This window comes from Diceros bicornis, chromosome 4, assembly GCF_020826845.1.
Source record: "Diceros bicornis minor isolate mBicDic1 chromosome 4, mDicBic1.mat.cur, whole genome shotgun sequence".
Lineage (NCBI taxonomy): Eukaryota > Metazoa > Chordata > Mammalia > Perissodactyla > Rhinocerotidae > Diceros > Diceros bicornis.
In genome coordinates, this window is record NC_080743.1 from 100,817,499 (window position 1) to 100,831,312 (window position 13,814).

Below are 13,814 nucleotides of genomic sequence, written 5' to 3' on the forward strand. Positions count from 1 at the left end.
TGGCTGTGCACATTCCTATACCAGTCGCTCTACATTTAAAACAAATTCTGCCAGAGTTTTCCACAATAAGACTGACTTCAAGATGGGGGCTGATGTCACAGAATTCCGTAAATGGATACTGTCAGGTGTCATGAAAAACCCCTTGATTCTCTTCTGTCATTAATCTCCTGACATCAATCCCCCCTCTCTCCCATTAACTAAGGAAAATGAACAAATCACATGGCCAGAGTCCATTTTGAACAACTTTTATTATACTTTTAGTGTTCTCTATACAAAAGAAATCAGTTTTTTTTACAGTGATTCAAAAAAAAATTCTGAATAATTTGGCCTTTTCATTGCTCATGCAGTCAGTTTCTAAGTCCATATATTAGATGGTCCTCCACGGCCCGGAGTCTTCCCTGCTGAAGGTCGTGCGTGACACCCTCAGGTACACAACTGTTGCTGACAACATTGGTTAATGCAAAGTAACTCAAAGGAGGAAAGAACACGATGTGAGAGGGGTTAAAACAAGGTCTGCCATGGTGAGTTAAATATTGAACTAATGGAAAAAGATCAGACCAATTCTGTGTGGGTATGTGGGAAGGCATGGAGACACTGGAGAAAATTTTCCCACTGAAAGGAACAAATTGGAAAGTGTGTGGGGGGGGCAGGGCGAGAGGCCCCCGGGGTCCAGCATGGGCTGGGGTGGGACCAGGACGGGGCGGCCACGTGACAGGTGTCTGATGCTCAGCGCAGGAGGAGTGAAGAAGCTGGCAGAGAGCCGGCAGCCGGGCAGAGGGACAACACTGACTGAGGACACTGAATTTGGGAATCAGAAAAGAGAGCAGGGCAGGGTCATCTGATCTGCATCGTTTTTGAAAAAGAAACAGAATAGTGCACAAATTTCTGGATTTCTTCTCCCAGATTTTTGTGTTTATTGCTTCACTGAAGTCTTTGCGTGTGCTGAACTCCAGCCCAGCAATTCCCAGGGTGGCAGCGCTCCGCCGGGTCCCGCTGCCCCTCAGCACCCTGTGGCCAAGGGCGGGTGGACAGAGAGCTCTCCACGCCCTCATTTCTCAGGGACACAGCACGCTGGGGGCCCAACGTGTTACGAAGCAGAGATACCACTCCAGGGAACAGTCCAGGCTTCACAGTGCAGACATCCATCAGCTTGTCCCTCTTGTCCTGGCCTGCGTCTGCCCTTGACTGCATAGCCAGGTTCACCACAGGCTGGCACAGACTGACTGGTCTTGGACTCAGAAAAATCCTGTGTGTCTTTCCTTTGGGGAGGAATAAGGGGGCTGTGGGAGAAGTGCCACAGAGGTATGAGAGGGTGCACCGGCAGGATGGTCGTAAGTGGCTCCTGTGTTTCCAAGGAGGCAGCTGTGGTGAGATGAAGAACACTGGACGAGGAGTCAGAAGGCCCGAGTTCAAGCCCTAACCTCACCTTGACTTACTAGCTGTGTGACCGTGGGCAAGTCCCTTCACCCCCTGGGTTTTCGTGTCCTTGTCTGTATGATGAGTCACTTTGATTAGATCAGCTCTGTGATTCCTCCGCATGCTGGCATCTGAACTGTCCTAAACTAGATGCCTTTGTACCTATTTCATCTCCATCCTTATCATTATGGAACATCCCTCTAATGCTGACACACTGAGAGAGGAGCGCTGCTTTTGGCTTGAGACACTGTTTAGTGGGGTCTCATGGCTTCCCTGGATGGTCGTCCTCCTGTCCCTCTGATCCTGCTCTGAACCTGTCTCTGGAAGGCCCATTCGCAGGGGAGGGGAGGAAAGGGTGCTGCCCTGGCTGGCGACAGCCGCAAGGTTGGTGTGAACTCCCACAGGGTGGCCCTGCCTGGTTCAAGGGGGGGTGCTGCCCAGGGCACTGAGTCTCCTGACATTTCAAGCTCTTTGTTTCATTCGTTTGATTCCTCTGTTTTTTTCTCAATCAGGAACCTCCTACCTGCTACTCCTACGCCGCCACGCAAAGCTCACCCAGGACCCCGGGCGGCTCCTTTCTGGCGGATCTAACCGCGTGCGTTTGGCAGGAGCTGCCGGAGTGGGGACCAAGGTGTCCCGAGTGGGGAGCGTGCTCTGTGCCGGTATCCCTGGAACCCGCTGCCCTCCCATCAAGAGGAGAGGCCCTGCCGACTGGCAGCCCACACAGCCTCACCTCTTCAGAGTGCTAGCGAAGCAGCCTTCCAAAAACTGAGGCAAAAGCGTGTGAAAATCCTCACTGCTTCCAGCACGCGGGCTGCCTGCGATGCTCTGTGACTTGGCTCTGGCCCTGCAAAGGGCTCCAGGAGCCTCAAAGAGCCGCTGCCGGTGCTGTTTGTGGGGAAGGTTCCCTCCCCTTTGGATCAGACTCTCTCTCAGTTCTACCTACGGGAATTACCCAAATGCGGCCCAGCCTGGAAGGCTCTTCCCCTTGCCCTTAGTTGCACACTGCACCCCACATAGCCCTCCGCATCCCATCTCAGGCAGGCCTGGGTGCGGATGCACCCTCTCCAAGACAATGTCATAATCTGTATCGTTCCCCCTGAACGTGCCGCCCTGCAGTAGGGCCTCAGTCTGCTGTGTGTGCGTGTGGGTGTGCCCAGGGGTGGGTACTGTGTGTGGGCAAGGAGGCAGCCCCTTAGCTGGAAAACCCACAAATATCCTTGGATCTGTTTCCACCCCTTTTCTAAGGCTAACTAAACTATGAAAGCACAATCTGGGCCCAGGCTGCAGATACCCGGTGCAGGGCGAGCAGTATTGGCCCTGGCTGCCTCTCCGAGAGGTGGACACTTCTCTAGACCTCGGGACTTGCCAGGAAAGGGGTGGGCCAGATACCTCCAACCTCTCAGGACAAAGGCAATGGACAAGGGAAGCAGATAGTCTGGTTTTCCCTTTAGCTTAAGCTCAACCATCTCCTCAAAAGCAAGGCAAAGAAAGACACGTCCCATTCGCCATAACCCAGGCTGTCCCCTGGGCCTGCAGTGGGGTGCTCCCTGACACTGGCCTCCCCACTCCTTCAGCTGCGCCCAGCTCTCTCTGTGGGGAGAGGTATTCAAAGGAGGGACCAAATAGTGGAGACGAGGCACCAAAATACAGATAAGTTAAGCAACTTGCCCCAAGGGGCAGAGCAAAGGGGTCCAGGAAGGAGGACTTTTTCTCAAGCCCACCCTGCAGGTTTGGACTGCCCAGCCTTGTGGACCAGGTCCTCGCTCCAAAGCTTCTCCCTTCGAGCCTTGAGCCTTGGTGGCGTAAGCACTCAGAGTGCTCCCAGGCAGCGCCCACTGTGACCCAAGACACAGTTCCAGGCCTGTCAGCCCCGGAGGGTAGGGCCACACCTGACTATTCACCCTGTATCCACGGCTCAGAGCTCGGCTCAGATTGGATGTGCAAGAGTATCTAAGTGAACAGATGGACAAATGAGAACAAGAAGCCACAGCTCTTACAGCTGAGCACAGTAGGTGGGATTGCAGCACAGGCAATGGAATTTCTAGAGTCACTGCAAGACGACCTACGCTTCTTCCCCGTGGCCAGGAGGCTGAGACACCTATGGTCTTGCCCTCTCCTGGCATCCTTGTTGGTATATTTCAGGGTGTTGCTTGAGAGCCCCAGCTGGCAAGGGGTGCCGTACAACACTGCTTTCCTGCTGAGCTGGGTGGACTCTGGCATGAGCTCCATGGAAAATGGACTTCCCTCTTCCTGGAAGGGCTGCCTCCCTAACCCTGCAGTCCGCATACCTCGCTAAGCATCTGCCATCTTTGCTTGGGGTAAACTTGGTTCTTCAGGCCCATGTTTGCTCCAGCCTGCCAGGACTGTGATGGCGCGGTGGTGTGGGCAGCTTTCAGCCTCTCAGGGTGACAGCCTCACGAGGGCTGAGGGCGCTATCTTCCTACACAAAGGAGGATGGTACAGAGCCTGGCAGGACAAAAACAAGGAGCAAAGCCAGGCTGAGGAATCATCTCCTCCCAAGACCCTATGGTAGCAGAAGCCCTTCCCCGGTCACGGGTTGTACAGCACACCTTCTAGAGGCAGGGGAATGGGTACGATGACATCTTAGTCCTTCCTGCCCTAAGAGCCTGTTTTCCGTTCAATGAGTTCACTAGCATGTATGGTGCAGTATGGAATGAGGGCCTGAGAAACTGATTACTTTGCTCAGATCCAGAGTGTTTTCTAGAAAGGCCGGTCCTTTAATTCAGCTCACAGGCACACTTCCCTGACGTTCCCTTCAGGGACGCTGGGCCTGGGCTGCAGGAACGCCAAGCTATATCCAGGCAGGTGCTGAGGAAAGCCACGGAAGGGGACCCTGAGCTCACTCCCCAGCCCCTTGCTATTCACCCTATCCCCTTTCACCATGAGAAAGCTGCTCCTCGGGCTTCCGGGCAGCAAACCTGGACAGGCTTGGGCCAAAGGACAGTTACTCACTCTCAGCTTAGAACAACACAATTGGCTCAGCTCTGGGCTCTGGTTTCTTACCTGCAGAGTATGTGTCTACGGGTTTAACCTTCAATTGACCGATTATTAAGTGATGCAAGCATTGCTAATACCTTTGTGGCTTAAACATGTGGCAAACGATGCTTTAATAAAGTCTCTGAAGGACGCAGCCCTATTCCTGCCCAGGCCCCCTGGCAAGCAGCTGGAGGCTCAAATCGGAGGCTGTGCCTGTGGCAGGTGGTCCATTACTGGGGTCCGCTTCACCCTCCTGAAACCGACTCTAGCTGCAGCAACAGCTAAAGGGTTACTCTTAGGCTCAAGATCTCTCTCTCTGAGGCTAGGTACCTTTGGTTTCAAAAATGGACTAGGTGGGGAGGATGAAGGCAGCGCCTTCGGTCTCTGAGAACTGCAGGTCTGCGAGTGTCTCCAATCTGGGGCAACGGGAGGCAGGGCGGGTGTCGAGTGGCTGCTTCTGGTTCTGCCATGATGCTTGCAGAGGCTGCCCCGTTCTCCTTGAGACAGGTGTTGCTGGAGGCTTCAAGGCTTGCAGGGGTTGGGGGAGCCTGGAACTGCAGGGACAGATCAGAGCTGCATAAGGCATACGGGGAGCACTGAGTCCTCCGGGCCAGGCACACAGCACCGTCAGCGCGGTGCTCCCGCAGGATCTCCTGATATGTAAACACCCTAAGGAAAGGACACATCGTCAGTCCTGGGGCCACAGAGCCCCATCCACACACCACGTATATTTCAACGTCACACAGAATCGACGAGGAGATGCCATCTGCTAGAGAGGAAAGGGGAGCAGTGCTCTACACGCCCAAACACACCAGCAAAGCTTTTGCCCCACAGGGTTCCAGTTGCCGTGAGGGCAGCAGCACAGACCCCTGACCAGGTGGGTGTGGCCCTCTCTCCTACATCCTGGGTTTCACTGATGGGGAGGGAGAAAGTCCAAACCCTGCTCTTTCCTTCTCTCTTGAGGTGAGCACAGCCCCCCAGGGACCAGATGCTGATTTTCTTTTGCTTGAGGTACACGGTCACTGGAGTTGAGGTCCTTTCCATCAGCACCTACTCCTGTTTCTCAAACTCCTCCTTCAGAGTCAGCGCAGCTCTTGTCTTGGGCACTCTGGAGGAAGGGGCAGGGTAAGAGCAAGGAGCAAGAGGTAAGCCCACCTCCCAACCGAACCAGAGCGAGGCAAGCAGGCTGCCCGCTCTCTCCTCGCCAAAATACTGTCATTTTTCAGAAAGCAGCCAAGCCCAGCTCAGCAACTAACAAGGCCGAAGAGGAGGGGTTGGGGAGAGGGGAGGCATATGGCGAGAAAGGCATCCTTCGGAAATACATTGGCCCAGCGGCGGGTTGACGACTACAGCTTTTCTATGTGTTCTTTACCAACCAGTCCTTTTTGCCTATCTTTGCAGTTCCCTGGGGGAGAATCCACCTATTCTTGCTTTTTCCAGGGACACTTCTTCAAAAGGAAGAGAAAATGGAGATGTTGGGTCTGGACGGGAAGATGCACAGAGCAAAAACAAAGACAATGAAAAGTCCCATAACCAACGGAGACTGGTGAGTGTGTGCCGAGGTCAAGGGCAGGCAGTGGGGGTGAAGGCTCAGGGGGTCTGTGAGGCTGAGCAAGGGACCCAGCTCCCTCAGCTGAGTGTAGCCATGGCTCTAGCTCTCCCACAGCTGGCACCCGGGGCACAGGGGGTCGTTGGGAGGGGGCTTGTGGTTGGCTGGGTGGTGACTGGTCCTCACAGCTTAGCAGACCCCACGTTGTACCCTTGTCCCTGAAGGTGGTGGTGGCTTTGTGCTAGGTCTGCAGTGTCTTCGTCTCCCCCTCTCCCCTCCTCCTACTTTCAAAGTAGTGGCTGTGCCCTGGGGGCTCCCTCAGGCCAGAGAATAGATGGCGTTGACCGGCGATGTGGCCTCTGAGCTTTCATTGCCCTCTGTCTCCTCCTTGTCCTTTTTGACTGTGTACTGGCCGATGAAGGAGCCGTCCTCATTGAACTGCCCCTCACCGCCCTCGCCATAGTCCACCAGGCTGTCGTCACTCTCCTGCTGCTTGATGGTGCCGTCCAGGGACGTCTGGCTGCCCTGCAGGGGCTTATTGTCCTCATCGCTGGCCGGAGAGAGACAGAGAATCAGGGCCTGGCATAGCCCTGCACAGCCCAAACCCAGGCTGGGCGGGACAGGGCCGCCGGCCTCTTGCCAAGCACGCGTGCTACACAGCTCAGCGAGGACAGGACCCCAGGAATCCCCCAGCCCAGCGCTCGTTCACCCTCCCCCATCCAGCCAGTTCTACAGAAGGGAAACCGAGGCCTAGAGAGGCCAAGCGTCTTCTCCATGGTGAGGTGGCAAGCTGGTGCAGGGAGGCAGAGCCCACTGCTTGTGAGACCAGGTGGGATGGGAAGAGTCAAGGACGGGGAGTCCCAAGTGTGTCCCTGTGTGGTCCTGTGGCCTTGGGCAAGCCCTTTCTTCTCACTCATTAGTGTCTTCATCAAGAAGGACTGAACTAGTCAAACGACTTTGACTCTCATGATCTGTGACTGTCTGGAAAGGCTCTGCCCTTGACAAAAAGCAACCGTCTGGGCCTTAAAGAAACCTCTCCCCTGCCCCTCCCCTTCTCTGTCTTGGTGTTGCCTCTCTCAGCTCTCTGGTTTATCAACAAACAGATGCTGTTGCTTCGGGCCTAGCAAGTGAAAGAGGGTGGGAGGAGGGAGGGGCATGTGGAGAAGTCCTGAGGCTAGCCACTGGAGACAAAGAGTAGAAGGGCTCAGAGGATCCTGCCCAGCCCCTGCTGAGCAGCGCCCCTCTCGCCCCCCTCAAGCCCCTGCTGTGCAAGGAGAGCTGGGAGGATGGTAGTTAAATGGCATCTACCCCTGGGATGCCTGCCATGCCCCCAGGAAGTGAGACACCCGCGTGGGCTGGGCGTCTGCTCAGGCACCACGTCCCCTCCTCTGGCTGGAAAACTCTCTCCCTTCAGGCTCAGAGTGGGGGCCAGGTGCTGCTGGCTGCACTTCAGAAGGGAGAGGAGCTCCTGGGCAGGAGGCAGACGGATCAGTAGTGGGAACTGGGAATCTGGGTCCCAGCAGGGGAAACCACAGTGGTGCCAGGCGGTCTGAGCAGACACACTCCTCTCCCCTGCCCCCAGTCCACTTCCTGGGCATGCAGAAGGAAAACAACCAGCTGAGTTGCTATTAGAGTGGGCAGTGCCTTCTCACTTCTAACAGTGGTGCCAGGCAGAGACAGCTGTCAGGGAGGGCTGAGCGCGAGGGCACGGGGAGCTGGGCGTTCGTAGGTGGAAAGCTATTAGCCCACTCCCCTCATGCACTGTGTGTGTGTAGCCCATTAATGGCCCAACTGTGCTGTCTGCTGTGGGAGAGGTGGCCTGAGTGAGGGAAGTGGGCCTCTGGGGTGACACTGAGTGGGTGCAGGGAGTGGGACTCCCCTTTTGGCAACTAGCAGATTCTCATTACCAGGCTCCTCACCCCACCTGCCTGTCTTTTCCACATGCACTCCCTCCCAAGAGCCCTGCTCCCCACCTGCAGGAACATGAGGACTGTGTCTGTGTGACTCTCGGTAATTCCAGGCACCTAGGCTAAATGCAACCACGGGGTAGGGACGCCCCTGCTGGGATGGAGGCAGGGGGAGGGGTCTTGAGCGTGCCAGGTTTTTTTCGGGGAAAGAGGATCTAGGTCTGGAAAGAAGAGACCTCTCCCAAGGGAAGCTTGACGGACTCTGCAATGACTGGGGGCCCTGGTCTAGCCACCTGTCAGCCTACCTTCCAAGAGACCTTCGAGGAAAAGGTGGACAGAAAGCAAGTGAGAAGCAGAGAGAGCCCCACCAGAGACGGGCACTGGCAGGCGGGCCACAGAGCAGAGCCTGGCGAGCTGCTCCTCCTCGCCCGCTGGCCTGGCCCCCTAGAAACTTGGGATTTCCTCTGATGTATGAATTTCAGCCCTTTCCCAGTTTAGGACTCTTGGACTCATCCAAGGGGGCGGGTCTAGGACAGATGCTACAGACCCCCCACCCCTGAGCCAAAGCTGAGGTGTGTGTGTGTGCACGTGTGTGTGTGTACCTCCAGCCTCAGTGTCGGTGGGACACGAGTTGGGTGGGGAGGAGGCAGGTGTTCGTGCCCAACAGCTCTGGTGTCTGGGGAGGAGAGGTGCCCGAGGAAGCAGCTTCTCACAGGGCAGGTTGCCTGGCTCTGTGTTTGAGGAGGTCCTCACCCCTCTGTGGTTGCACTCAGGGTCTGGGGGAGAGGAAGTCCCAGGGCCTTTGGAACTGATGGTCAGGAAACAGCTATCAGCCGGCTCCTGGGGGTGCTGAGGACAGTCAGGGCAGGGGCCTCTCGTGCTTGCCCTTTTGGGAGGCTCATGGGGGTGTGGGGACTGGATGGATGGACGTGGTCCATAAGCCACCAGATGGGCTCCTGTGTGGGCAGTGGCTCTGCCGCCCATTGATCTGATCCTGCTTGCCAAGCTCCTGATGGGCAGAGTGGTGGAGGCCCAGCGTAGGATAAGGAGAGGTCAGAGGAGGACAGGGGTGACTTGCCCCTCACGGTAAATGGGTGGGGCTGGGAAGGGGGGCTCTGGTCTTGGAAGGAGACCTCCACAACCCACCCTGCATCATTCCTTAACTCAAATACACTTGCCATCAAAATGGACAGATTACAACTTTGTTAAACCACATGCAAAGGCCGTCCAGATCTGAGAGGGCACATGGGCGTAGGATGATAGCAGCAGCTAGGAGTCGGGCCCCTGGCCTTTCCATCTCCGCCACTAGCTCTCTGGGTGGCGAGCTGGGGAATCTCAGGCTGGTCACTTCCTGGTCTGGGCCTCTGTCCTCTCACTTGGGGCAGGCACTGGGCAGAGGCCTCTCTAAGGCCTATTGTAGGCCGAAGCCAGAGAGATGAGTCAAGCTCATGAAGAAAAGGCCTACAGCAGGCACCTTCCCACTACCACTGCCCTTCACCCCTCACCTAGCGGAGGCTTCAAGACAACACAGCTCCGCCCCATCCCCCCCCCCCCCCCCCCGCCGGTCATTCTCTTCAAGGTTAGGGCGGGTGTTGGCAGCAAGGAAGCTGAGAGCTGAGCTCATTTCACAGCAAGGGGGACCCAGGGCTTACTTTGAGAGTGAAAAGGTGGAAACGCACATATAATGAGCTCAATAAACCTGAGTTGTACGGTTGAGTGAATGAAATGCCATTCACTGAATGGGTGTGAGTGCGTTGGGCAGTGTCCCTCCCGTGGGCAGGGGGCAGGCAGCCTTGTCTGGCACAATCAGGACGAGTAGGCGCTGTCGGAGAGGCAGGGGTGACAGCCCGACGAGGGAGGACATCGACGCAGTGGCCTCTCACCCAGCCAGCTGCTCTGAGGGGAGTGGGGCCTCAGGAGCAGTGGGGACAGCCCACCTGACAGGGCCACTGTGTGTGAACAGGAGCCACAGAGATCACGCACCTGTAGTCAAAGGAGCCATCCTCTTCTTTGGGGTCTTCGGGGCCGAGGGGAACATCCTTCTTTTCTCGCACTTGATCAATAACAGAAGCAGACACAGACCTGATGACTAAGGAGTCACGTGCTCTGCGGGGCCCTGATGCACAGCCAGAGGACGCCGCCTCTGGGTTCAGTGACTCTCCTTTCCAATAAGGCACCATCGACGCCTCCCTTATCCTGCTTCCCACATTTAATCAGTTGCCATGTTGATCCTCACCACCGGGGTTTCCTTACGTCCCTGTTGTCAACTAAAATCTCCTCCCACCCAGCTCCCCACCCGACCTCCATGAGGTCTTCCCACCCAATGGCTGTGAGCCTTTCCTGGGCATCTTTCCTGTTCTGCTCTGTATTCTAATTATTTGTGCCTGTTTCTTGTGCCCGTAACAATGCCAGTTCTTTCCTTGAGGGTGGGGAACTGTGTGTTTCTTCCAAGCTCCTAGCAAAGCTCTGCCCAGCTCCTGGCCCTGGGCGAAGAGGACCCTCCTGACACACCTGAGGAGTGGAAGGTGCTCTCGTATCTGTGCCCGCTCGTGTTTGTGTGGCTTCCTTTCCCCATGCCTCCTCTGTGATTTGTAAACACCCACCCAAGGCCCTGTCCTGTGCTGTGACCTCCCTTCTGTGCTGGCTGCAATGTCCTTGAGGAGAGACCATCTTTCCTCCTGGTGTCCTTACACCCAGCACGGACCCTGGCGCACCACAGACACATACAAGAATGACTCCTTACATATCCTTTTTGAGGTACAAGGCAGGATAATTGCCCCCGTTTTAGGTGAGGGAAACCGAGGCCTTGAGAAGTAAAGAACATGTCCCATAACTAATGAGTAACTGAATGGAGCCCAGTGACTGCTGGAGGCCAGGCCTCACGGGTCCTGGTCCATTCAGGCTTCTAACGGACTGGGGGCCAACCCGGGAGTGGAGGGAAGGAGCTTACTCTAAGGAGAACTTCCTGGAATGGGACACTTTCCAAAGGGACAAGGAAGGCTCCAAGTTTCCCTGATGAGTCCTTTGGTGTCCCAGTTCCACCTGGAACAGGGGGTGTGCTCAGTAAGGCTGCCCTTCCCCCCAACTCTGGCTTTTTCTCTCACAAAAGAAAAACAGTCCCACACAGCACAACAGAGTGACAGAAAACATCACTCACCAAGAAGGAACCAGAATTTCCTGCCCTCCCTCCCAGGGGCTTCCCTCACTTACAGGAGAGGCAGGACCCTTCGAGTCCTGGGGTCTAAGAGTACCAGGGCAGGGAAAGGAAACAGTCTCCTGGCTCTCTGAGCTGAGTTTTAGGGGGATCCCGGAGGAGGAGCTGTTCATAGAGACGGGGAGAAGCAGGCGTTTGGGGAGCATGGGGTGGGTTTGGTGATGGGCTTGGGGCGCAGGGAGCAATTTCAGCCCGCAGTTGGCAGGACATCACTCTCGTCATCCATCATCCTGTCTCCTGTCACCCTGCCCACCCCAGCGCAGACGGATGGCTTTCTGGCCCCTGTCTGAAAAACAGTCAATATTTCCAGAAACAGGAATGCCAGAGGCCCTTGTCATTGACCTTGGATGGTCTGGGCCAGAGAATCCCGAGGCCCACGGAAGAGAACGCCTCTGTGACACTCTAGGGAAGCCTAAAGCCCTTTAAGGACTGAGGGGTCCCTGTCAGTCACCCCTCAGCCTCCGCTCGCTCCTCACGTAGGAGCTTCTGACCTGTAGCGGACGTGTGATTACAACCGCGTCGGCTGAGAGCCCAGCTCTGCAGCCCCCTCCAGATCTCTCCTTGCCCCGTTCTCTCTCTCACGGTGAGAGGAGACGGCTCTCTCCCCTCCTCCTCCCCTGGAACACAGGATCCTAATGAGATTTGGGCTGGAAAAGGCCAATTTACTGGGCAGATGGGCGGGGAGGGAAGGTCACTCCTAATAGGAGTCAGGGTTCCTTCCCTCCCCTCGCTGGAGCTGCCTGGACCGCGATCCTCTCACCTCAGGCGAACTTAACTCAAGTGCTTTCTGCCAGCTCTAAGATGCACACAACAGGCAAGAGAACCGAATCTCCAAACTTGGCAAGGGTTGGGCTCCCTGAAAGGACAGAGCCCCCGGCTCTGGCTGGGGACCTGGTGACTCACAGGACAGCTTGCCGGCCCAGGCTCCCAGCCCGCTCCTCGACACAGCTTACCTGGGTACTTGCCGCCTCGACTCCTCTTGATGAAGCAGACGATGAGCAGAATCAGCACCAGGAGGGCGACGGCGCACATGAGCCCGATGAACCAGCCCTGCGTGGCGATGTCAGCCTGGTTGTTGGTGTAAGCTGGCAGGGAGGGCCAGAAGCAAACACGGCAGTGATTCACATGGCAGAAGGTTGAGGGGGAAGGGAGGGGAGAACTTCAACTATTTCACCTTGATGTTCCTCCTGGAGCCTAATGCTACCACCTCGCAGCCCCCTGGCCCACACTACCCCACTACAGGGTCAAAGGACATAATTAAAGAGCCAAGGTCAAAAGGTCATAAAAGAGGCAAAAGAAAGGGGTACAAGGAGCAGAATAAGCAGCAGAAGGCTGACAGGAGCTTCAGGAAGGGGAAGTTTCCTAGGGTGAGACAGGGCATCCTCGCAAGCCAGGGGCTGGTCACAGTGGCAGGGATCGAGGGGAGGCCAGGGATGGGCCATGGAGGAAGGTTCCTCATGAATGAGTGACGGGTGAGGAAACAGGAGCCTACATGCCACCCATCCAGGAATGGGGCTGTGGTCACACTGCAAAAATCTGTTATAAGACTGTCTTCACGGGCCTGCACAGGCCCAGAGCACCACCCTTTCCCACCAGCACGGCCCCGGAGCCAACCAGGCCTCCTGGCAGTGGTCCTGGGGGGGGAGGCGCGGTTCCAGGATGCCCTGTGCTCTCTCATGTGTCCCCTGCTGGACTGCGCACTCCCCGACAGCACAGACAATCCCTCGTGTGCACCTCCGGACCAGCGGCGGCGAGGGCGGGGCCAGGGCCGTGCCTGCAGCACACCCCGTGCCACCTCCAGACCACTTCCACACGTGGAGAGCCCCAGTCCCTGCCTAGAGTGTGTGGAGGCCTGGCTCAAAGTGGGCAGACCCCTTCGTGATCCGAGGGGCACGCGGGTGGGCCTAGAGGACAGACACTCAGCGGCATCTGATGGTGTCCTGGACGACCTGACGGCTGGGCTTAGGGCTTGGGAGGGGGTGTGGGAAAGGTAGGAGCCACTCGCTTCTCTCCTTTCTATGGTTGGGAGAATGAAAGTGACACCCCCTGAACTGCAGCCTGCCATGGACACCAAGCCTCGGAGGAGTGAAAGGATCAGAGGAACAGATCAGACCCCAAGTCCCCGTGGAGCCAGCTGAGTGAGCCAGGTGGCCTTTGGGAGAGCCAGACAACAGCGGGCCCTGCAAGCCTGCAGAGCCAGAGCCCAGGCCGGGGCCTCCTCCTGGGGAGAGGCACGAGGAACAGAGGGGCTGGGTCCACTGTGCTCCAGGGTCGTCCCACACGCCATCGTGTGGGGCAGGTATCTGGGTGCAATCCTGTCCCGTGGTCTTCTTGGGTGAGAAACTGTCTTCACAGCCTTCCTAGCACCTCACCAAGGGCAGTGCACCAAGAAGGGTCTCAGTCAACAGTGAGGACCGACGAGCAAGTGCTGTCGTGCCCTCCGTGCTCTGGCTGCCCGGGGTGGCCCGGGCTGAAAAGCAGCTGAGTCCCTGAGAACCTGGCTTGTGACTGCCTTGCTCCGTGCCTGCTGTGGAGGGTTCCATGCCTGCTCCCACAGGCCATGCCCCACATGGTGTCACAGCCTCCCAAAACCACATGGGATCAAAGCACCCTCCAATGCTTCTCCTTGCTGTTGGGGAAAGACCCGTTAGGCTGCATCCGAGCGGGCCCTGGCTGCCTCTCTAGTCCGTCGGCCACAGCGCTCTCCACAGTCTCTATACTCCGGCCT

At 56.8% G+C, this 13,814-nt stretch overlaps 1 protein-coding gene across 6 annotated transcripts in view; it reads right to left on the reverse strand.

Annotated features, from left to right (window-relative positions):
* Window positions 1-229: 229 nt before the first annotated feature.
* The window catches only part of NFASC (neurofascin), a 180,941-nt gene continuing 167,356 nt past the window's right edge, over window positions 230-13,814 (reverse strand). For all 6 annotated transcript variants that reach the window (XM_058540252.1, XM_058540251.1, XM_058540253.1 and 3 more), the window contains 3 exons: window positions 12,040-12,171; window positions 9,856-9,925; window positions 230-6,515 (listed from right to left, as the gene is read on the reverse strand). In XM_058540252.1, the coding sequence (XP_058396235.1) occupies window positions 6,284-6,515; window positions 9,856-9,925; window positions 12,040-12,171 (434 nt within the window). In that variant the 3' untranslated portion in view covers window positions 230-6,283. The remainder of the gene's footprint in view (window positions 6,516-9,855; window positions 9,926-12,039; window positions 12,172-13,814) is intronic.